Source organism: Ursus americanus, chromosome 2 (assembly GCF_024610735.1).
Source record: "Ursus americanus isolate L20-20 chromosome 2, mUrsAme1.1.p, whole genome shotgun sequence".
NCBI lineage: Eukaryota > Metazoa > Chordata > Mammalia > Carnivora > Ursidae > Ursus > Ursus americanus.
In genome coordinates this window covers 8,449,970-8,473,810 of record NC_142128.1, presented here as the reverse complement: position 1 = coordinate 8,473,810, position 23,841 = coordinate 8,449,970, and the positions used below count along the sequence as shown (strand labels likewise).

Genomic DNA, 23,841 nt, shown 5'->3' with positions numbered 1-23,841 from the left:
GTATAAACTTAAAAGAACCAAATCATTGAGGTGCCTGGGTGGCTCCGTCAGTTAAGCATCTGACTTTGGCTCAGGTCATGATCTCAGTGTCTTGGGACTGAGCCCTATGTGGGGCTCCCTGCTCAGCAGGGAGTCTGCTTCTTTCTCTGCCCCTACACCGACTCATGCTCTCTCTCTATCTCTCTCAAATAAATAAATAGAATCTTAAAAAAAAAAAAAAAGAACCAAGTCACTGATAAGCTATAACAATCTTAAAGATACACATACACCCCAAAAACAAAGTTTCAAAAACATGAATCAAAAACTGAAAGAACTGAAAGGAGAAAAAAAAGTCCACAATAATAAAGATTTCAAAGCTGTTCTCACTAACAGGAAACCAGATATAAAATTCGTATGGATACAAAAGATGTGAACAACACTACCAACCAAACTTGACCTGCTTGCCATTTGCAGAACACTTCACTCAACAACAACCCAATATGCATTGTCTTCAAGTGCACACAGACACTCATAAGGCTAGAACATATTCGAGACCATAAAACAAGTCTTGATAAATTTAAAGGAACAGAAATCATATGATGCATTTCTTGCAACCACAGCAGAATAAATCAATGACATAACTCCCCCACCCCAAGAAGAGTGAATAAAACCCAAAGTAAGAAGTTAGTGAATAATAAGAACAAAGAGTAATAAAACTTAAACCAGAGGGGAAAAAGAGAAAAAGTAAGGCAAGCAAAAGCTAGTTCTTAAAAAAATAATCATTAAACTTGACAAGCCTCTAGCCAGAATGGTCAAGGAGAAAAAAGAGAGAATTCACAAATTCTAAGATCAGGAATGACAAAGGAAGTATCACTAGACATCCTACACGTATTTGAAAGATAACAAAATATTATGAACATTATGCCAATAAACTGGATAATTTACATGAAATGGATCATTCCTTGAAAAATTAACAAAACTGACCCAAGAAGAAATAAAAAATCTTAATAGTCTTTTAAACGTTAAAGAAGTTAAATTTATAATGAAAAATTTTGTGCCAAAAAAAACTTCAAGCCCAGATGGCTTCACTGGTGAACTAGAGAAGTTTTAGAGAAGAATAATACATAGCACTTCTCAACTTGTTTTATAAGACCAGGACTATCTTGATACCAAAACTCAATAAAGATATTAAAAGGGGGAAAAAACCCCAAACAAGCAAAAAACTACAGTCCTATATTCCTTATGAACTTAAATGTGAAAGCCCTTAATAAAGTATTAGCAAATTGAATCCAGCAAATTCTAAAAAGCACAATACATCATAACCAAGTTAAGATATATCCTAGGAATACAGGGCTGGATTAACATTACACAATCAATCAAGCAATTTCACCATATTAAGAGAACAAAGGTGAAAAATCATATGGTCATCTCAATAGATGCAGGAAAAATCTGACAGAATTCAGTATCAATTCATGACAAAAACTCTTGGCAAACTAGATAGAAGGGCGTTTTTCAACCTCATAAAGAGTATCTATTAAAACCCCACAGCTAACATCATACTTAATGGTGAAAAACCGAATGCTTTTCCCTAAAGTTGGGACCAATACAAGATGTCTGCTTTCTCTACTTGCATTCACTGTCATACCCGAGGTCCTAGCCAGTGGGGAGGGGGGGAGGGCAAGTAAACAAAATATTTGACATTACAGACTGGAAACAAATGTGGATACAGAAAACTTCAATAACACTATCAACCAATTTGACCTGATATTTAGGAACATTCCATCCAACATCTATGAAGTACACCGTCTCTTCAAGAGCACAAGAACACTCAAGATAGAGTATCGTAAGGAATCGACCAAAAAACGTTGAGAACTAATAAGTGAGTTTGAAAAGGCCACAAATATAGTATTATTATATAAAAATGAACTGCATTTCTATACAAAAGCAACAAATGGAAAAGAAATTTATAAAGAAAATACTATTAACTACGGCATCCACAAACATGACCTACCTGGGGATATGCTGGACAAAATATGTGCCAGGCTTGTACGCTGAAAACTGTAAGATACTGCTGAGGGAAATTACAAAAGACTTAAATAAATAGACCATGTTTGAATTGAAAGTTGTTGATTTTCCTCAGATTATCTATAGAGCAACCCTGATTAAATTCCTAGGAGACACATTTGTAAAAACTGACAAGTTAAATCTACAATTTATATTGAAGTTCGACTAACCATAAACAACTTTGAGAAAGAAGACCAGGGACGCCGAGGTGGCTCAGTCAGTTCAGCGTCTGCCTTTGGCTCAGGTCATGATCCCAGGATCCTGGGATCGAGTCCCGCATCGGGCTCCTTGCTCAGGGGGGAGCCTGCTTCTCCCTCTGCCTGCTGCTCCCCCTGCTTGTGCTCTCTTTCTGACAAATAAATAAAATCTTAAAAAAAAAAAAGACCAAAGATAAAGGACTTATATTACCTGATTAGACTGACTGTAAAACTACAGTAACCAAGACAGTGTGACAGTAACATAAAGAAAGACACAAAGAACAATGAAACAAAATAGACAATCCTTGTTGTTTATATATCTATATATATAAAGAGGGTCTAGAAAAAATCTCACATACATAATGTCCATTAATTTTCAATGAAACTTGACCCTAACATAAAAATTAACTCAGAATGTATTATAAGCCTAGAGTTAAGAGATAAAAAAAAAACAACTATACTTCACTCAAAAAAAATGAGAAAAAAAATTATAATCTAGGCAATAATTTCTTAGAACATAAAAAGAACCAAAAGCATAATAATTAGAATAACTTGGGCTTTATTAAAATAAAACCTTATCCCCATATGGGGAGAAAATATTTGCAATGCATATATTTGACAGAGGACTTGTCTCCAGAATATATAAAATATTTACAACTCAGTAATATGACGATCCATTTTTTAATGGGCAAAAGATTTAAAACCCTTTATAAGTGAAGATCTAAGAATGACCAAAAGGCATATGAAAAAATAGTAAGCATCATCAGTCATCAGGAAAATGCAAATTAAAAACACAACAAAACAGGCTACACACTCCCTAGAATGTCTAATGTTGAAGAAACTGACAATACCAACTGATGGAGGGATGTGGAGCCACCGGAACACCCACTGGTTTCTTGCTGGGGGATAAAATGACACAACTACTTTGAAAAAACAGCTTGGCAGTTTCTTATCAAACTAACCACATGCCTACCCTATGTCTCAGCAATTCTAGTCCTAGGTATGTATGTATGTATTTAAAAGACTTCATTTATTTATGAGAGAGAGACAGAATGACCATGAGCAGGGAGAGGGAGCAGACTCCCTGTTGAGCAGAGAGCCTGACCTGGGGCTCAATCCCAGACCCCGGGATCACGTCCTGAGCTGAAGGCATGTACTTAACCAATTGAGCCACCCAGGCACCCCTAGTCCTAGGTATTTAAAACGTATGTCCACATAACAACTGTTCATGAATGCTTATAGTGGGTTAATCACAACAGCCTCATGCTGGAAACAATACAAATGTCCATCAGCAGGTAGACGGATAAGCACGTTATTATATTCCACACAGGGGAATACCAGTCCACACTGAAAAGGAAAGGACTATGTTACAGATGAATGACACAGATAAATCCCCAACACACCACGCTGAGGGGAGGAAGTCAGACACATAAGAGAACATACCAGAACATACCATTTCCCTTTATGTGAAACGCCAGAAATGACGAATCTAATCGAAAGTGACAGAAAGCAGATCAGTGGTTGCTGGGGTCTGGGATCACCAGGGAAATCGGAGGTGATGGAAATGTTCCATATCCTGATTGTGAGGGTGGCCGCACTATCAAATTGTACACTTAAGATGGGTGTGTTTTATTGTATGCAAATTATGCCTCTATCAAGTTGACCTTAAAATATGATTTTTTGTGTGACAGCAAAAGGTTTTTTATAGTGCTGATAAAATATAAATTTGAACTTCAAATTATCACTTTTATTTTTCATCACATCCTTTTAATTCCATTTTTAACATATGACTTATAATGTATTTAATACATTCCTGTAATTACACATGTCTATCATTTAAATAAGTAAATACATAAGCATATGCTGGGGTTATGAATTCAAGATTTGGGGTACATGAACAAAAGTAGTTTGGAGACCACTGATTTAGACCCATCCAGCTGCCATGCAAAGGATGAATGGAAGAAGGGAGCGGAAAAGGGGCGCCCCAGTGGGGCAAGAGGTCATGGTGGCCTGGATGACGCTGGTGGTCGCATTTGGGAGCATAACACACATTGGAAGTCACTTAGGGAGAGAATGTAAATGCAAAAATGAAAAGGCTAAGCAGAGTCTGGGATCTGCCCGCATGCAGAGTCCCGCAAGGAAGAGGCAGCTGAGGCGTTGGGGAAGGAGGAGCGTAGCAGGTACGGGGTGGGGGTGGGGTTGGCAGGCATAACTGACTCTTGGGTGTTTTGCTGTCATGGGGAGTAGAGAACTGGCCATGGCTGGCAGATGTCACCCTCCTCTGATCACGTGTACTTTCTCAGCATGGTGCGAGGTGTACGGAGATCAGGGTGGAAAGAAGGTATGAAACAGAACACGGATGGGGAACAGGAGGATAAAGTTGGGGCCAGTCTGTGCTCTTTAGACTTAAAGCGAACTGACACACCCTGGTCTTCCTCTCGCTTTGGATTCTCTGGGTCACTATAAAGGAAACGTTAGTATGCTCTGATAAAACTCAACAGTCTTGGTGGGGGACATTCTAGAAGGAGGAGGATGCTGCTGGACTTCATGGAGAGCGGTAGAGGTTGGGCAGCAGGGCTTCCGATTCGCTGGGGCCCAGGTGTGCTGGGGAGGGTGTGGACAGGGTGATGGCGAGCTGCCTCTCCAGAGACACCACGGGGACTGGAAGGAATGATCTTGCTAAAAGCAAGCCCACGTCTGTGCAGAGAGCTCTGCGGGCAGCGGGGCCATCCCCCGCCATCGGAGGGTGAATGTGCCCCTTGTGAGTGCCATCCTTGCGATGACATCACAGCGCGGCAGACGCTACTTTGCGCCGGGGCACTCTAGGCTAATGTAATCATACGATTACATAATTAACCCAGCTGTCTCATTAAGAAAATCAACTGGAATTCAGGGCATAATTAGTCATACAGCAATTAGCATGCTGATGAGCAACTGATGAAAAGCTGTCTAGATATCAAGTGTGCCAGGACCACCCCGGTTACGGCAAAGGGGGGAAGAGGCGACACACCTCCCCACGCAAGCGAAGCCAGGATCCCCAAGTCCCGGCTGGTGAGTTCCCGCACCGTGTCGAGGGACCGAGAAGCAGATCAGCAGGGAGAGCCCAGAGGAGGGGAGGCAGCCCGCGAACGTGGCGGCCAGTGCTCAGACGCCCATCTTGTCACATTTGCCTTTTCTTTAAAATGTAGCAATTCCTCAGCCAGCAACCGTCGGTGTGCAAAACAGAGAGGCTCACCGGGCCCCAAATTTGTTTGAAGCTGGTCAAGGAGGTTAGAGAAGCTAACTCCCTGTCTGGTTTACAGTAACCCCAGTGTTGGGCCGGGCGACTGTCCCTTGGCCTCTAGCCCCCAGGCTGCTTCGGGACCAGCTCTGGCCCAGCGGAGACAGGAGGGCATCTGCAAACCACAGCCTTCCTATCTCGGCCCCACTTGCTCGTCTGTCCCATTAGGGTGCTGGCTGGTGGCTGATTCTTGTGTGTGAATGAAAATGTTTTATGAAGGTAGACTGAAAATGTGCAAAGGGGATCCTGAGGTTACAGAGTTCTCTCTGGAGGGGCCTGGGCACGGGCTTGGCTGCCAACACCAGGAGATCTAGAATACATGGACTGGAGTAGCCTCACAGGATCAGGCTGGAGCGGCCACATCCCTACAGTCTTAAAAAATGCCACCAAGGAGCATGTCCTTCTCAACCTTGACACGAGACACAAGGGGTGTTTCTAACTAAAGCCTCAGATTTCGTTTCTTTTTTTTCCAGGAGTCTTGCTATTGGGATCCTTGAGTTGGGGACAGGCAGGGAAGGAGGAAGAACAGAAGTAACAGTATTTTCCAGTTTTAAGTGATGGTGTGTCCTCACTCGAAACCAGCATGTCGGGCACAAAGGCCTGGATGATTGTTGTCTTCTTATGGGGAAGCATTAAAAAGCAGTTCTCAAAGACGATGACGTTCCACTTCATTTCTGGATCCTCAAAGGCCACGCCGCTGGGGATGTTTCCCAGGGCAGGTTTTCCCAAATGCAAATTACAACCTCCCGGAGGAGCACCTGGGAGCAGGGGCATTTTCGAGGGGGTTCTGAATATGGAGTGACCTCCCTTTGCTAGCTCGCCTTTAAGACTTCTGCAAACGAACACCTCGACTTACACCTGCAGGCCAGTTATTCCACGGAAATAAAGTGAGGGCGGGCGGTCGTGAAACATGGAGTTCTAGCAGTGTTTCATGAGTCAATGAATATTTTATACCACTGGTAATGTGCTTCCTCAGATTTAAATCTTAAAATAAACCCTTCCAGGCACTGCCTTTGTGTTTGAAGGGTTTGTGTCTGTAGGACCTAAACCACATCTTAGCAAGGAGTGAAAGATGATCCTCCGTCGGGGGGCCGCGGACAGAGGCAAGAAGGCAATGGGAGCTGGTAGACGGAGGTTCTTCTGAAGAATCTATACCCAAAGCAGAGAGGCTCTGTAGCCCCCGGAGCACAGGTGGGAGCTCCACCCCCTTGTCTCTTTTTCTCCTTCCTAAACTTCAAAAAAACACCATTACCAAGACGTTTCTGGGACAGAAAAGTCACAGTTGTGCTTTACACAAATTGGTAAGTGTCTCGCAAATACTCAGTGACTAGTGCTTCAATTCTGATCTGTAATCCATTAATAAGGGCTATTCAGAAATGAAGGTCGTGATTATTTTCCTGATTTAAGCTCTCCCCCCACCCCAGTTGTACAGATAAATACATGCTCATTGTAAAAAAAAAAAAAAAAATCTGGGAAGTATCAAGAAGAGAAAGCCACCCACGCAAGGTGAATTCCTGCAGATTATGCACACCGTCATAATTCTGCTCAGAATACAGTAACATTCCAGCTCTGCAAGAGCCTTTTTAAGAGGTCATTCTAGAATATTTCCAGCTTTCGGAGAGGTTCACACTTTAAGAGCAGAGATAATTATTTCTCCTTTGGCCGCAGTTAGGGATGGAGGCTGCCTGGTTAGCCTGTTTAACTGCGGGAATATTTTCTCGAAGGCTGTGTCGTCTCGCACCACGCAGAAAGGAACCACCCGGGGGCGGGCAAGGGCCAAGGCTCGATCGCACTTGTACCTGGGAGCTCTAGGGACCGGCACAAAAGGCACTTGCCAGGAGGCGCTGGCCGAGGGAACGTGTTATAGGGCTTCTGACACAGCACACCTCGAACCTTTGCTTGCACACTCAGGGTCACTGCTGTGGATGGATATTCACTGAACGTGGCTCTCACCCACGAATACGGACGCCCATGCAGGACGCTGGCCTCCTGGGCGAACCGGCCGCAGAGGGACTCCCCCTGGGGGGGGGGGGGCTCGCCCGGGTGTCCTCACCAAGTCATGCTGTTGGCGGGTGGCCTAATGCTCCTCTTCAAGGGGCTCATCGTCAGCAAGTAATAAATACAAATCCCCAGCAGAGGTGTATTAAAATAAAAATACTTAAAATATGTCCAAGGCGAAGCTACCCCTACAGGTTGAGCGTAAGCATTAGGATAAAAAAAAAATCTATCTCTGATGAAACTGACAGATGAAGCCATCTCGACTAATGTAGTAAAATCCTAACTTATTTATGAATCGAAATGTAAAACCGCTCTCCTATTGCCATGACACTGACAATAAAGGCAAAGGCCATTTTCAATTAGAACAATGATTAGAGACGATAATAGAAATCAGGAAGAGGTTAATCATCTAAACCATCTGTTGGTCTTCCTTTTAAGATTTATTCATTTATTTTAGAGAGAAAGAGGGTGGGGGGGGCAGAGGGAGAGGGAGAGAGAAATCTCAAGCAGAATCCCCGCTGAGCACGGAGCCCGACGCTGATCTTACAACCCTGAGATCGTGACTTGAGCCAAAATCAAGAGTAGGACACTTAACCGACTGAGCCACCCAGGAGCCCCTGTTGGTCTTCCTTTTAATTAAAAAAACAGAGGGAACCATGTAAACAAGTCCTGAAGGAAGTGACGCTGGGTTCACCATGTCCTGGTGAGGGCTGTCCCAGTCACCTTCCCCAATCATCTACCCTATCTCCTTCATGCAGCTGAAATCTGTCCATTTCTCTCTAATTTTAGTCCCACCACCCAAAACCAAATGATCTCAACTCTCCCTCCCCATGTCCCCTTGGGACACCTTTCCAATCTGTTGTCCCAACTGCAGTCAGGATGACATTTTTTATTATGCCCATCTGATAGTGTCATTTCCCTGCTTATAAGCCATCCTTAGTTTTTGTCTGTTAGATGAAGTCCAGAATCCTTCACACAACCTACCAGGCCCCTGCCTGCCTTTGCGGCTAGGTGACCACAAGGGCGTGTGCCCCTTCCTCGGGCAAAACTATTAGCAGCACCCCCTTGACCAGTAACAGTGTTTTGGTTTAGACGATATCGTATTTGGCCCCTCTTGTCACGGCCCCGGGCGGCTGCTGGGGCCCGCCCAGTCCTTTCTGGTCTACACTCTCATGCCCGACGGGCGCTGCCTCCAAGATACTTGTCATACCTACACTTTAATTACTATGTGTGCGCTGACTTTTAACGCCCACATTCCCACAGCCCTCTGAAGTCCGGGAAAACAAGCAGCTATCTGGCTGATTTGCTCCCAGCTCTAGCCCTGGAGCTCAGCATGGTTCCTGGGACACAGGGAGGGGACAGCTTCTGAGGAGCTCACCAACTAATCCCAGGGAGGGTGGGGTCATGCTGCGGCTAAAGTAAGCTGGGTAGTTCTGATAAAAAGCATCTGTTTTTTAAAATAAAGATTTTATTAACTTATTTGTCAGAGAGAGAGAGACACACACACAGAGGGAACACAAATTGGGGCGGGGGGTGAGAGAGGGAGAAGCAGGCTCCCTGCCGAGCAGGGAGCCCAACGTGGGGCTCAATCCCAGGACCCTGGGATCATGACTCGAGCTGAAGGCAGATGCTTAATGACTGAGCCACCCAGGTGCCCCCTGATAAAAAGCACCTTAAAATACTCTCAAAATGGACCACAGAATGAAGAACAATCTGGTGGCAAATGAGGAAGAAGGTAAATATGGGGGTCTTAATTATTTTAACTGTTGTCATCAGGACAATTCTGTACCTAAATACTTACGTCTAATACGAAGGCGCTTTGGCGGAGAGAAATACCATTATTTGGGATTTGGGATGTGGAAGATGAACGAGGAGGAGGAGCCAGGGCTCCAGTGTTTCTTCTCCCCCAGAGCTGAGTCACACCAGTGCAGTAAAGGAGGGCAGGAGGGGAATTGGGGGTGGGGGACAGGGTGTGCAAAGTCCTGGACACCAGCAGGACAGCTGTCACACCGAGCACAGATTCTGCACATCAGTCCCCCTGAATCGCGTGTGCCACTTTGGTAAACCCAGAGCGCCAAGTGTCCTATAACCATCTATAGGGGCAGGTGTGTCTTTACAGGAGGACACGGAAGCACAAGGAGACCCCAGACGGCTATTCCACGGCTGTACCGCAGTGCACGATATGCTCTGTTCTCTCGCAATTCGGGTTGCTAGAACGCTCGAGAGTGCTCTCCCTGGGTGCCAGGGTCAACCTCGGGAGCGTGGCCCAATGTGAACAATTAAAGACTGCACAACCTCAGAAAGCATTTTCAAGAAATAAGGTGATCCTTTCATTTATTCATTCAACCAGTATTTACGGAGTTTCTGCTAGTGGCAGGCATTGGGGGAGACAGTAGGGAAATGAGGAGGGACAAGACCACATTGTCCCATCTCCCTGCTGGGCCAGAAAGGAAAACAGCGGAGTATCAATAGTTATGAGAGGCAAACACAGGGTGCTGGGAATGGGCGTGTGTGTGAGAAGGGCATACTTAAGCTAGACCTGGGAGGTCAGGTAGGAGTGTTTCAAATTCATCTGGAGGAGTAAGGTATCAGCTGAGAGGGGGCCTGGCCTGCCTGCAGGGTATAGACATGAGAGGGGTGGCCTGAACTACTAAGTGGAGAGCAGAAGCTGGGATGGAGAGAAGTGGATGGAATCGAGAACATTCTGGAGGCAGAATGGCCAGGATGTGGTGACCCCGCACTCTGGCATGAGCAGCTCGGTTGAAGGTGGTGCTGCTTGCTGAGTGAGGCAAAGCAAGAAGCCGGTTTCCTCCAGACACACTGGGTGGTTTTGGGATGCCCATCTGTCATCCCAGTGGGCGTGCCTGGGAGTTACTGGATCCGCAAGGTGACACTCGGAGGAGCCAGAACCGAGCCGGGATGGAGCTTTAAGAGCCACTGGCATGCCCCCTGCTGAGTTCTGCTGCTGAGGACTCTGGGGTGGCTCTGGGATGATGCACCCCTTGGGTCATGCGACATATCACAAATGTGGTACACCAGGCCCTGCTCCAAGTCCCAGGCACAGAGTGATAAAGGAAAGCTGTCCTCAGGGAGCTTTCATTCCACTAGGACCAGCAGGTGAAAAACAAGAAAAGACACAAATAAAATTCCGATTGGGGCAGGGGGCGGCGGGTAGCGGGGGCACACCTGGGTGGCTCCGTCAGTGGATCTTGTGACTCTTGGTTTCGGCTCAGGTCATGATCTCAGGGCCATGAATTCTCCCCCTTTGCTCTTCCCCCTGCTAACTCCCTTTCTCTCGCAAATACATAAACAGAATCTTAAAAAAATAAAAAAAATGTCCGGATGGGGGACAGTGGGGGTTGGTTCTGTCAGATTTCTGGGCCAGCCTCCTTAGTCGGTGGGGCTTTGCCTCCGCCTCTTCCTGGAGCCAGCTGGTCAGCTCTTCCTGGGCTCCTGGAGCTGGGCCATATGACACATAGCCGAAATACCCATCCCATTATTCCCGAGAGCTTCCTGGACTCTACTGATGCAGTGTAAGTTGCTGTTTCTTACAACTAGAACTTAACACCCCCCGCCAATGTTTCTGGGTTCGGCTGGATCGCAGCCTAAAGTACACAGACAGTTAAGGCACCCTGACCCCCCCAACTGCATGACTGTCAGTAAATGTAATGCTATTGACCAGACCCTTCCTGTAAGGCTGAGCCGCAGGATTACTTCATCTGAGCAATAAGGAGACTTCAAAACACAGGTAGAGTGCTCCAAGCTCCATTCCTGCTTTTCAAGGAACTTGTTAGATCCGTCAGACTACAGCGTTAGTAAGAAAGAAATACCTAGGAGGTAAGTAACAGTGATCTACGGGGCATGCAGATGTACTTTGACTGACTTTTACTCTAACAGCAAACATCAAACATCATTTGCTCCTACCACCTTAAACTGAAACTACAAGCTTGAATTCTCCAGCCGAAAATGGTAATTATGAAGAATATCACCGATACAGGAAAAATTCTGATGGTATAAAAATAAGTGTAAAAAGGAGAATATAAATATATACCCATGCTATGATCAAAATTCTATAAACATTATAGGTCTATGAGTGAGGCCTGCTCAGGCAAACAGGAGTGTTGATTTAAAAACTGTGTCTTCTTCTTCGATGGGTAATTAAGATGGAGAACAACTGCAGAGACAGAAAGCCAGTAACTTGTTCAAGTGACTGCCCAGCTGAGAAACTTCACTAAGGGGAGACCCAGGTACAAATGGACATTTTAAAAGAGAGGGTAGGTTATTTAGAAAACAGCAGCTAAAGGCTCCTCGGGTCTTTGGCAAAGACAAAACAAGCCTGTCCCCTTTCAACTAAGTCACCCACGTGAAACTTGCAAAGGAAAACTCAAGTAGGCCCACCAAGCTGCCGTATCCTGAGAAATACTGCACATCAGGAATCAAATGATCCAATTACTGTGAAGAAGCCTCCTCGTGAGCCTTGTTAAGTGTGTTCAGAGAACCCCTAGGTGGATACAAACTCTTGCAGAAAATCAAAAGGCTAGAATTAGGAACCAAGGGCTGGCTATGCTCCCAAGACAGTGAAGTTAGAAGAAAGAAAACCATTCTCATCACTAGGCTGTTCCCCTACCTTATTCCATTTTCCAGATGAGAAAGCTGAGGTCCAGAGAAGAAAAGGAATATGACCAAGACCTCACAACAGGCCCTGGCAGAAGAATCTGTATCTCCCTCCTCTCTGTCCAAAGTGCTTTCCACCACCCCTATCTTGGTTTGGCCTCCATTAACTCCCACTCCCAGAGGGGACAGCAGAGCCTAGTGAACCTGAACTGGAATACAAGTACAGACACCAAGGAGATCTGTTTCTGCTCTGTTTTGTTAAAGGCAGCTCTAGTAATGCCAGTAATGTTCAGAGGATTACTAAGAGCGAGTGAGCAATTCCAATGGGTGGGGAGGGGAGGGTGGTGGTAATTTGGCTTCCTTGGTCTGCAGAGGAGGACGTTCAAACTACTTTCCTAATTTTCTGGTCTGAGTCTTTCCAGGACTGAGCTGGGACCCATGTGATCATGTCCATCACCTCTTCCTGGATTCTAGGTGACTGGAACACCCAGGAAAAGAGCGCCAATGGGGCCAGTGGCTCAAGGTGCTCTAAATTCTGCCTCAATTTTCTAAAATAAGGAATGGAAAGCCATTACCTCTCTGAATGCTCAGCAAGCATTATTAAAACGTTAACTCTTTAGTTCCTTTAAAAGAAGAAACAACCCGACTATGTAGTAAACAGGCTACTTCTTGTCCTTGGCTATAATCCTTAAGTGAAAGACTTGGCCAGAGGGTACTAACTTACTAACTCCCTGGATAACCTGGAAGAGAGGAGGCGTTCAAGGGGCCCTATTAAGGCCATTCCTGAATGTGGAACTGGTCAGCCCAGAACCGTGAACATTCACGATGTCTACATGGCACACACATGGGTTCTGTTTCTTCTCTGTGAAATGTGCAGCACCGTATACCGAAGCTAAAGGCAGCCCCAGAGATGGGAGTTTCTGTATTTACAAAGGCATCAACTGGAAGTTATATGATTAACTTCAGCAAATACGCATCTGATTTCCGTACCCATCCAAAGTCTGGGTTTGGGAGAATCCAGATTCCCAGAATTCCCCGTTTCCGGGGGATCTGCCATTGCTGGTATAATTCCCTTAGGGAAGCTGAGAAGAATAAGCCCGAGACCCACCAACTCACCGACACACAACGCCCACTGGCGGCCTATGTAAGTGTGTGGGCTTACCTGGAACATCGATCAATCTTTTGTAGACATTCAAGAAGGCTGCCTCAGCTTCTTTGCTTCTTTTACTCAGTGCATCAATCTGAAAGGCAACAGAAGAAGGAAAAGAAAAACAAAGAGCTCAAAATTTGTCAAGAGGTAATGGAGAAATCATCACACCTCTAGTGAGTTCCCATGGCAAACAGAAGTCTGATTTCTTCACGAAAATGCTGGACAGCTGGGCCTTCCTCTCCAGGTAAATGGCTGCAAACACACAAAGGGGCGACCATCCACGTGGACCTAGTTGGTGAGGGTGACGAGGCAGGAGCAGTGCTGTGCAGCCATTTGCAACACTAGGTCCCACTGCCCAGCTGAGAAAACAGTCCCTCTCCTTCCTCTGCGAGAGTTTACTAAGAGTTGGCCATATGCCAGACATGGCGCCAGAGGCAGGGGGCAGCGCGACAGCTCCAGGAGGGGAAACAGGTATGCAAACAAGGGACTAAATCCCAGTTGAGGAAAGCAGAGCCACGGGGACACCGAGAAAGGGTCACCAAGCAGGCAAGTGGGTGACATTCGAGCGGAGGCTGTTAGAGTTCACTAGGTGGGAAGGAGAGACATTGCATGAAAGGGGAGGAGCGCGTTCAAACACCCGGAGCAAAGATCTTCCATCTGGGGGCTCAGAGATCCTGGTTAAGAATCTGATGAAAGCCAAGGGCCCGCCTCCTAAAAATACATGCATGCACAGTAATGTGCCCTACTTAGGACACTCACAGGTCCTCTTGTGTTCTTCCCATGGGCTCCAGGTTAAGAACCCATGGATGGGGCTATCACAACACACCAGAGAACATGGGTCTCTGCTGGGGTGGGAACAGGGATACGTGGGTGATGAGACCGGGGTGGTGAGCAGGGATCAGACCACGAAGGGCCCGCAGTGCATGTAGGATGGGACATTCAGGGGCAGCAGGGATTGAGGAAAAGAGGCCAATCGGGGAGAAGGGGGTCAAACTGAGCTGATAGGAGGCACAGAAGAACGAGGCAAGTCAAGGACGGCACCCAGGTTTCTAGCTCAGGTGCCGGGCTAGTGACGGTGGCCAGGAGCGGTGTGTCCCATGAACTCACCCAGGCGGGCTAGCGTAAAGTCTCTTCATCAACGAAAGGGGACACGTGAAACTCTTATGTAGGCCAGACACACATCCAAAGAGCCCGATTGCCGGATGAACTCGGTACATACTTTGGTCATGTAACACACTTGTTGAGGCGTCTGATCGCCTTTTACACCTGAGGCACACAAGACGCTACATGCACCGAGTTCCTATTGGCTCAAGAAAAGGACACTAAATTACATATTCCTTCTGTCCCCTCACAGAATTACACTGTCTCCAATGTTATTAAAGAGGCAAAAGGATGTGGCTTAATTATAGGGTCCCTCATGGGAGCCAACCAACAATTTGTTCAGGGCTGAGGGAGGCCACCTGATGAAGGATAGGAAGACGCTGGGGAGTGGGACCCAAGGGCTGGCGGGGGCCAGGTCTCAGGAAATCCAACGCAGAGCTAACCAGCATTTCCAGTTTCTAACCAGTTGTGCTCCAAAATTCCCATTTGAAGTTAGTTGTTTGGAACTCAGATAACATTTTCCTCCCATAAAATAAGACTGTGATTTGTTTTTGTTCTTGTTTTTTTAGGTGCTGGGGAAGTGTTCAGAATAATCCCCCAAGGACCACTTAAAAATGACAAGACAGTTCTCTCTGTTTTCACAATAAAATGGTATTTTCCCCCCTCCGAGTATTAGCAACTCAGGCTCATTGCATAATTAGAAAAATACCAAAAAAAAAGAAAAAAAAAGGAAAATAAAAATTCTAACTCTGCCACTCTCCAGTAGAAGTCATCCTCTGTCTTGTTTCTAGTTCCCTTGAATTTTTTTTTTTAATTAAAAAAAATACATAGAGTTGAATGAAATGTAGTCACACAGGCAAACTATAGAGACAGGAAGTAGGTTAGTGGTTGTCTGGGGCTAGAGAGGATGGGCGGGGTTTGCAGGATCCTGCTTAGGGGTGCAGGGTTGCTTTTTGGGGTGATGAGACGTTCTATGGTGGATTGTGTTAATGGTCACAAAGCTTTGTGACTATACCGAAAGTCCATGGGCTGTAGACTTGAAATGGGTGAATTATACGGTATGTGAATTATATCTGAATAAAGCTGTTGGAAATGTGTATATCTGAAATTAAACCATATGTAAAATTTCGGATTGTGCTATCATTATGTGTAAATCTTTTCCAGTCTCTATTGCAAAATTTGGAAAATGTCTTAACAGTATTATTTCATCTGCGTCTAAACCCCCGGTGTGTAAATGTTTTGAGTAAAAGTGGATTTGCCGTTACCTTCGGATGTCTGGCACACTCCCTAAGCTCTGGGTCTTTCTGTTCCCTCTGGGGAGCAGAGCAACGTGCTCATGGGGAATGGAGCTGTGGCCCAGGAGGCAGGCCAGATGCCTTGGCTGCTCTTTGCAGCTCTTGACTCCGATAGCAGCTTCTCTACTCAGCTCAGGACCTGCGGCGGGAGGGTCCCTGGCTTTCCGGGTGTTCTGACCAAGTGTACAAAGGGTAGCTGCTTCTGTGGTGGACAAAGGATGGGATCCAGAAAGATCCTGTCTCTCCTGCTGGAGCTGTTGATGGGGAGGGGGACATGGGGGTTGGTAATTTACACAGCACTCTTGGAGACTGTTATGCGTTGAACTGGGTCCCCTCAAAAGAGGTTGAAATCCTGGTCCCCAACACCTATCGATGTGATCTTATTTGCAAATAAGGCCTTTGCAGGTGAGCCAGTTAAGATGAGGTTTTTAGAGTGGGTCCTAATCCAATGTGACCCTGTCCTTATCAAAAGGGGAACTCTGGACACAGACGCGGTGAAACACCCAGGGAGGACCCCTGTGAGCACAAAGGCAGAGCCTGGGGCGGGACATCTACAGACCAAGGAGCACCAGCAAACCACCGGAAGCCATCTCCCTCACGGCCTCACAGCCTCAGATGGAACTGATACTGTCCACACCTCGATCTTGGCCTTCTCGTCCCCAGAACCGTAAGAAATAAATGTCGTTTATGTGGCTCAGTGTGCGGTACTTGGTACGGCAGCTCCGACAGGCTAACTCAGGCCGTGATTCTGAGCTCCCTTCCTGCCCGTCCCCTTGCCACGAATGCAGAATTCAAAGCCAGTCCTGAGAGAACAAGGTCAGGCTCATGAGCTTCATTAATTCATGAAGCGATTGGACCACAAGGTTTGTTAAGAGAGGCGATGAGTACTCCACGTGGGCTTGAGTTTGTACTCGATGAGGTCCCTGACCAAGCCTCATTGTAAGACTTCCAAACCTGGAAGGATTTGTGGATTCTGGGCATTTTGAGACTTTCTATTCTCATGCACTCTTTTGATGCCCCTATGGTCAGCACCCTCAGCCAAGACCAGGCCTTGGAGTCTGAGCTGTGGTCGATCCTCTCCCTGTCCCAGCTCCATGTTTCCTGGGGCGGGCTTCCCCTGGCTATCTCGTGCTCCTGCTTCCTTGACTACGCGTTGCTCGAATCTCTGCTGCTGAACACCTATCCACGCTCGAAGAGGACTTGGGTGCCGGTTCCCTCGGCCGGCAGGCCTCTGAGCTTGGAAGGAGGAAGGGGGGCCCTGGAGCTAGGCTGGCCAGCCTTATCTGTACAAGGGGGTAACGGCGCCCACCTCCCGGGGCTGGGCGGGTAGAGGAGGTCACGTGGGTAGGGTGCTCACGGAAGGGCTGGCTACCTGACAGTCACATTGTCACCTTCAACAGCTTTCTTGGGCGTGTCCATGCAGTTAGAGCCCGGAAGCAGGGCCGCGCCTGTCCCCCTCTAGCATTCTGTGACTACACCCTCCAACCGCCCACACCTATCTGCGACAGATGCTCAGCTGCGAGCGCTGCCTGCCTTTGCAACCGTGAGCCAGGTCTCAGCCTGGCAGCCCCGAGAACCGGTCTGAGGTAAGGTCCTGAGGTGCAGATGGTCGAAGCAGGACCTGGGGTAGACACTCTGACTACTTCATGTGCAAAGACAGACCGAGGTAGAGAGTCTGTCTGCCATCCCCACCCTCTTAAAGCCATCGTGAGCGAGGGGAAGGACAGGGGCGGCGGCACTGGGGCAGAGCTGGGGAAGCTCTGGGTGCACTCAGGCCCCGGCCCTGGGGAAAACCTGTTCTGCTCCAGGGATCAGCTTCACCTCCCGCCACACCCGGTTACTCCCTGTTCCCTGCACACAAGAGCAATTTCCCTGCAGCCTGGAAGGCGCCTCCTTGGAATGTTCCTCTGATCCTTCAGGCTCAGCGGGCCCATCTCCCCAGCGCCTGCGGGCCACTCCCATCGCCCCACGGGATCAGCCCGAGGCTCCAGGACTGCAGACGAGGCTCCCTCAGGAGACCCTGGGTTCCCTGAAAGCCCACACTACGCCTTCTGTCTCACTGTCTTTCCTCCCAAGAACACAGGAGGTGGTAAGACCTTTTCACTTTGCCTCCATCGATCAAGTTTTACCTGCAGAAGTGAGCTGCTGGTTAAGGGATCCGGTTTTAAATCTTTATGAAAATGCTTAATATGTAAAGAGTTCTTTGTCTGGGAAGTATGGTTCCTGATGTGATGACAGCCACTTGGCTGGAGCCAGCGCACCGGAAGTATCTTTTCCCACAGCACGCACCCAACAGCGCTCCCCAGCCGCCCCCCTGCAGCGAGCTGGGCGTCCCCACCAGCAGGAAGCCGGTGGCTGCTCTGCGAGTCTCCCTGACCCAATGGTTACCCTCCCAGCAACACCATTTTGACCACGCTGAGTCTGGCTTTTCTGTACTCAGAAATAAAATGGATAGAAAAAGGTAGTTTATTCTAAAGTGAAAAATCAGGGGGCGCCTGGCTGGCTCAGTCGGTGGAGCGTGCGACTCCCGATCTTGAGGTTGTCAAGTTCGAGTCCCACACTGGATGCAGAGATTGCTTAAAAATAAAATCTTTGTAAGCAAAAAACAAAAACAAAAGCAAAACAGCCCCCCCAACTATACATTTGCAACAAGCGATAGTTGCTAACAGTAGCATGCACACTCAGAGGCCAGGTTTGGAGACGAGTTCACGGAAATCAGCAGTAAGACCCCCGAGATCGTGAAAGGGTTGAACAGGTGCCTGGCAGTGTGGGCACCGGCAGAACCACACCGTGGGGTTCCAGGAGTCATGTGGAATTGCGACTTGTCACTGCTGATCACTGTCCCCCCGCCCTGTGGGGCGGACTGCACACCTCTGCCAGTGCCACGTGACTGGTGGGGGACCAGCACCTTCTACGCGGGGGCTTTCCCACCCCACTGACGTCAGGTGTGACCACATGAGCTGCTTTGGCCAATGCAACCTAAGTGACAGTGCCACATGCCATGCGGGAGTTTAAGATTTCAAAGCGATCACCTGGTTCGGCCACCACGTTCTTTTCTTCCGCAGGGAGGCCGGCGTGACCCGACAGGAGCTGCTACTTCTACTGGGATCTCTGAAAGAAGACCCCTCAGTGTCCCAGGACCAACACAGTCAGCCCACAACTAAAATGTCATATGGGCGAGAAGTAATCTTTTGTTACCACGGGCCACTGAGATTTGGGGCTGCTTGTTACAGCTGCATGATCTAGTAAGCTGTCTGTTACAAGTCCTAGCGTGGTTATACCGCTAAGATAGCACAGAGTAAAAATAAGGAAATCAGCAACCCACATCGTGTGGGCCAAAGGACTTGTTTACTATTCTTGCCACGGGCAGGGCAGAGGGAAGGTGGGATGATAAAGTAGAAAGGGCACAGGACTTGAAACCAGAAAACTAGATTTACATGACAGGGCTTCATCGCACAACTGGAAATATTAAGCCAGCTTCGTACCCTCCGCCTCTTTGAATTTTATTTTCTATGCCTAGGGGAAGGGAACGACCAGAACGTCTGCCTTATAGAAGCCTTGGAGAATCGGATGAGACTGAAAATCTAACAGTGTGGGGCTATTCACAAGCTAGTTTTTGGTGTTGGTGATAATAACTGACCCATGATGTACTTAGAAGATGAAACATCACACAAATATCATCTAAATTACGTGTCAATTTTCAGAAGTGTTAGTTTTTGTACAAACCGCCACGCCACTTTTAAAAGTATTAACCCCCTTCCAACAGTCCCATAAACAGCACTCATGGGGGCGGGGGGGCCCTGTAACTTTTGAGGGCCATGGTCCTGTCTTAAAGTGACATTCCCTGCGAAAGTCCCTCACCCACCTGTAACTTGAACCATTAATGGGTTTGAGGCTTTGGGGGCTGTTACTCGAGTTTTCAAGAGGACTCCCCTGTTTTCTGCAGAGGAAGGAAATGTGGGAGAACGAGCACAAGCCTGAATTTGAACTTGAAGATGCTTTGCGTAGGACGGAAGAAAGGACAGAACAGTGTGATATTTACAGATGTGTAAATCCTCCTTGACCACTAGCCTTGACCACCGATCAATCAAGAAGTCTTGATCGTTTGGCCTCAGAAATCGATTTCAGGATTATAATCTCTTTCCTTCCTTTGATGCTTTCACCTTAATTGACGTCCTCCCATGACTTCCAGTTCAGACACCGTCGGCCAGTACCCAGCAGGTCTCTGTAACTGGCTTCTCCTTGAAACGGAGCGTGATGTGTCCTCCACAGAGGCCCTGGGTCGCTGTCCCAGCACCCAGAGAAAACATGTGGCTCCTCTGGCCTAACGGCTTCTCCTCACTCCCACACTACCATCCACACTCCTCAGGCTGAGGTCCCAGAACCCCTTCCCCACGTGGCCCTTGATTTACACTAACTTCACCTCCCACCAAATCCCACCACTGACCAGGTTTGTCCACACCAAGCCTCGGTTCCCTCAACAGGCCACGCCCCTTCATGCCTCTGGGTCTTTATACGCTAGGTTCTCTGCCTGGAATGCTCTTCACCCTGGGCACAGGGGAACCCTGCCAGCCCTCCTTCACGAGTCAGTCTAGGTGATGGCTCCTGTGTGGTGTCCTCCTGATTTCCCCGGGCACCACTGGTCACTCGATCCTTATGCCACCTGAGCTCTTTGTAAATCCCTCTCTGCCCACTTCCCACGACACGTGATGATGACTCACGTGCATGAGCTTCCTCTCTACCACCCTGTGGTCTATCCCACGACAGAGGCAGTGGCACCTTCCGCTCTTTACCCCAGCATCCGGGGCCTAACAGACACAGGAGGCTGTCCGGGAAGTACCTCTGAGTGAATGCGGGTAGGTTCCAGGCCGAGAAGGCTGCACGGACTCAGAACTCTTGGAACTCACTGCTGAATTCCCCGGCATCAGTTACTTTGCAGAATCGGAGCGGAGAAGGCGGTTTCCTATAATTAAGAGCTTCCAGGAGGCTTTTACTAGCTCTCATTTAGTCTAGGCTAAAAAGTGGGAAGCGTGAGAGCCAAGCTCGGGCCTAGTTTAGGGAAGAGCAAACTTCCTCGTCAGAATAAGAGAACACAGGGAGGCGGTGGCAGAGGAAGTGAGGGTGGGGGGTGGGTTGGGGTTGGAGATGAAATAGCCAGGTGATATTGTCTCTAAAGTGGAGAAAATAAGACCTCTTCAAGGGCTTTTGATGAGTATTACGAAGGAATGTGTCTGTAACTGGGCCGAGCACCTGGGAGGCCCAGAACACTCTGTAGCTACAATCATTTGACCGTGAACGTCCTGCTTGTATACTGGTGGCCCCGGAACCTCCCCGAGGGTGGCCTCGGTCTGGGTGCCACGACTGTTGCACACTCAGCTCACAGTGATGAGGATGCTATTCCTTGTAGTGAGCAGACTGCTGCCCAGCTCGGCCACCCCCACGCGCCACACACGGGCGCCTTGTCATGCCAGCTGTGACACACAGACACAGACAATGGTGTGGACTTTATACTCAGGGATCACCAAAAAAAATATGAAAGACACTGGTCTTGCTGCTCACCCAGTGTTGTATATTCTGAAATGCAAGAGGCTCATCTTTCCAGGGAGCCAGCTGGGCCTCACCAAGCACAGGTGGCAGGGAGGGCAGTGCCACACGGGGCCAAGGGCCTGGATACGGTGTCAGAACAGGGTCGAGTCCCGGCTCCAGCAGGAACACAGGTGCACTACGCCAGCCCTTGACTTAACCTCTGTGCCTCAGTTTCCTTGTCTGCAAAGTGGGGAGAATGAATCTTGGTTGCTGTGAATGGTGACGGAGCCCCCAGATTGGCAATACCACTTCTCAGATGCGGAAACTGACCAGGTCCAGAGCTGGGCCCCTAGAGAGAACCCCACCAAGGATACAATGACAGCCCAGCACTGGGCCTGGGGCTGCACAGTCAGTGGAAAGACTGTGTGCTTGGCGGGAACAGAGACTCGTGTCTAAAGGCAGCCCTGGGGCATGCTTGCTGGATGATCCGGAGGTGGGTTCCTTAAACTGTTTACGCCTCGGTCTCTGCATCCGTCTAGTGAATAACTCCCTCCTTGCTGAACCGTGACAATGAACCGTGAGAATCTCCCTCATGTAGTAGCTGGTGCAGTCTGGAGGGTACACAGTCTGGGAAAACATCAGTAACCTTTCTAGAACAAATCCAAATGCAGCATTCTCTTCCCAGTGCCCCAGAGACTGTCCTCTGATTCAAGTCTTGGGGACACACAGACACTTAAACAACATCTAAGATTCCACGGTGGCAACGGCCCGCTCATGAACAACACACTAGTCTGCACCCCGGGAACGTGCAAGCTAATGATTCAGAAATAAACACGGACTGTTAACAGAATTTTCAAATCGATGTGCTCCGCTGGACTACAGGCTAGTAAGGCCCAGCAAGAGCTGCAGGGGTGAGACACTGGGTCTGTCTCACGCTGCGTCTTTCAAGAGCAAAACACGACTGGTGGAGCCGCGTGGCCCGCCGGAAGCCAACAGAAAACGACCAAGATCCCGTCCGAAACAGACGCGTACGTGGCCACAGCTCTGGAATTCTAACGTTAATTGAACACAGCCACGTAAAAGGAAGGCATGTGTTTTCTGGAGTGAGATCACAGTGGCAGAGACCGCGTTTGCTGTGAGCCTCATGGGAGACGCAAAAGGACCCCGGGGAGCCCCTCTTCCAGCATCCTGGTCGCCCTTGGAGCAATGCGGAGGGAGGAGAGGCTGGGAACAGGTGTGGGAGCCCAGCTGCCACCACCAGCTTTCTTTCTCAAGGTCACATTCCATCACAACTTCCAACTCGCAGACGGAGTCCAGTGAGGGAGAATCACATCCACGATGTTCCCCCTCGCAGAGAACACAATGAGACCAACTGGAAACCTCTACGCGGCTCGAAGCAGGATGAACAAATCCCACAGGGCGGTTTCGGTTGGTTATGAAGGCAATGCAGTGTAGACGTGGGTAACGACACAGTTGCTTCTTATATAACCCGATGGAATATTACTCAACTACCTGGCCCCCCACTGCCCGCCTTGACTGAGTATCTAAGAGAAGAAAACTGGAGAAGTCCAGAGAAGATAGTGCCGTGAAGGACGAGCGGGGAAATAAAGATGTGGGACCACGAAGAGAACTGTGGCAGAGGACAGCGTGAGAAATAGTGTGAAGACCGTGAAAGCAGTAACTAGCATCTCTATCTTCCTTTACCGACGGCCACGCACATCTGACGTTCTGGCTGTCACCACGGATCGGGAGGGCTGCAGTGGGGAAGAAGGATTAGCAATCCTCTCTCTCCCCAGAGCGCAAAACCAGAACCAACAGGTAGAAGCTACGAGGCAGATCACAGCTTCCCAGTGGGTGGACCGTGCAGGCCGCCTTTCTTGCTTACTGGTTTGTCCATTCTTTTACTCGGTCAATAGAATCATTTAAGGGGTGGCTAAAATGTGCCAAGCGGTGTGCTACCCTATCGTCTGGGGCCAGAACCGGCCACCCCCCCCACCAACAAATCTCACAGGAAAATCACAGCGGGGCTGTGAAGGACGATGAATGTCTACCTGATTTTTTTTCCTTTTATTTTCTTATCTGAGGTTTCTGAAACACAGTTTTTGCGAACAGATAATATATGTACATAGCAAAACAAAAATCTTAGAGGTATAAAAACATACAGAGTGTTCAGCAAGGTTGTATAATACAAGATCAATACGCAAAAATCAATTGTCTTTCTAGATACACTAGCCATAAACCATCTAAAAGTGAGACTCCAAAATGTTCATGGATCGGGAGACTTAATATCGCTAAGATGGCAAAGTCCCAAATCCATCTACAGATTCAGCACAGTGCCTGTCAACATCTCAGCTGGCTTAGCTGCAGAAACTGGGGAGTTGATCCTTACGATCTGTATTGAAATGCAAGGGATCCCAAACAGCCACAACAATCTTGAAAAAGAAAAACAAAGGTGGGGGACTCGCACTTGCCAATTTCAAAACTTACTGCACGGACATATGGACAGACATTCAGTTAGATCAGTGGAACAGACTTAAGAGTCTAGAAATAAACTCTCGCATTACAGTTAACTGACTTTTGACATGCGTGAAAACACAATTCAGTGGAGAAAGAACTGTCTTTCAACAGACAAGGCAA

The 23,841-nt window shown here is 48.0% G+C and overlaps 1 protein-coding gene across 10 annotated transcripts in view; it reads right to left on the bottom strand.

Annotated features, from left to right (window-relative positions):
* CUX1 (cut like homeobox 1) overlaps positions 1–23,841 on the bottom strand; it is a 359,174-nt gene that overhangs the window by 150,720 nt on the left and 184,613 nt on the right. For all 10 annotated transcript variants that reach the window (XM_045773833.2, XM_087867942.1, XM_045773836.2 and 7 more), the window contains exon 4: positions 13,295–13,373. In XM_045773833.2, coding sequence (XP_045629789.1) covers positions 13,295–13,373 — 79 coding nt within the window. The remainder of the gene's footprint in view (positions 1–13,294; positions 13,374–23,841) is intronic.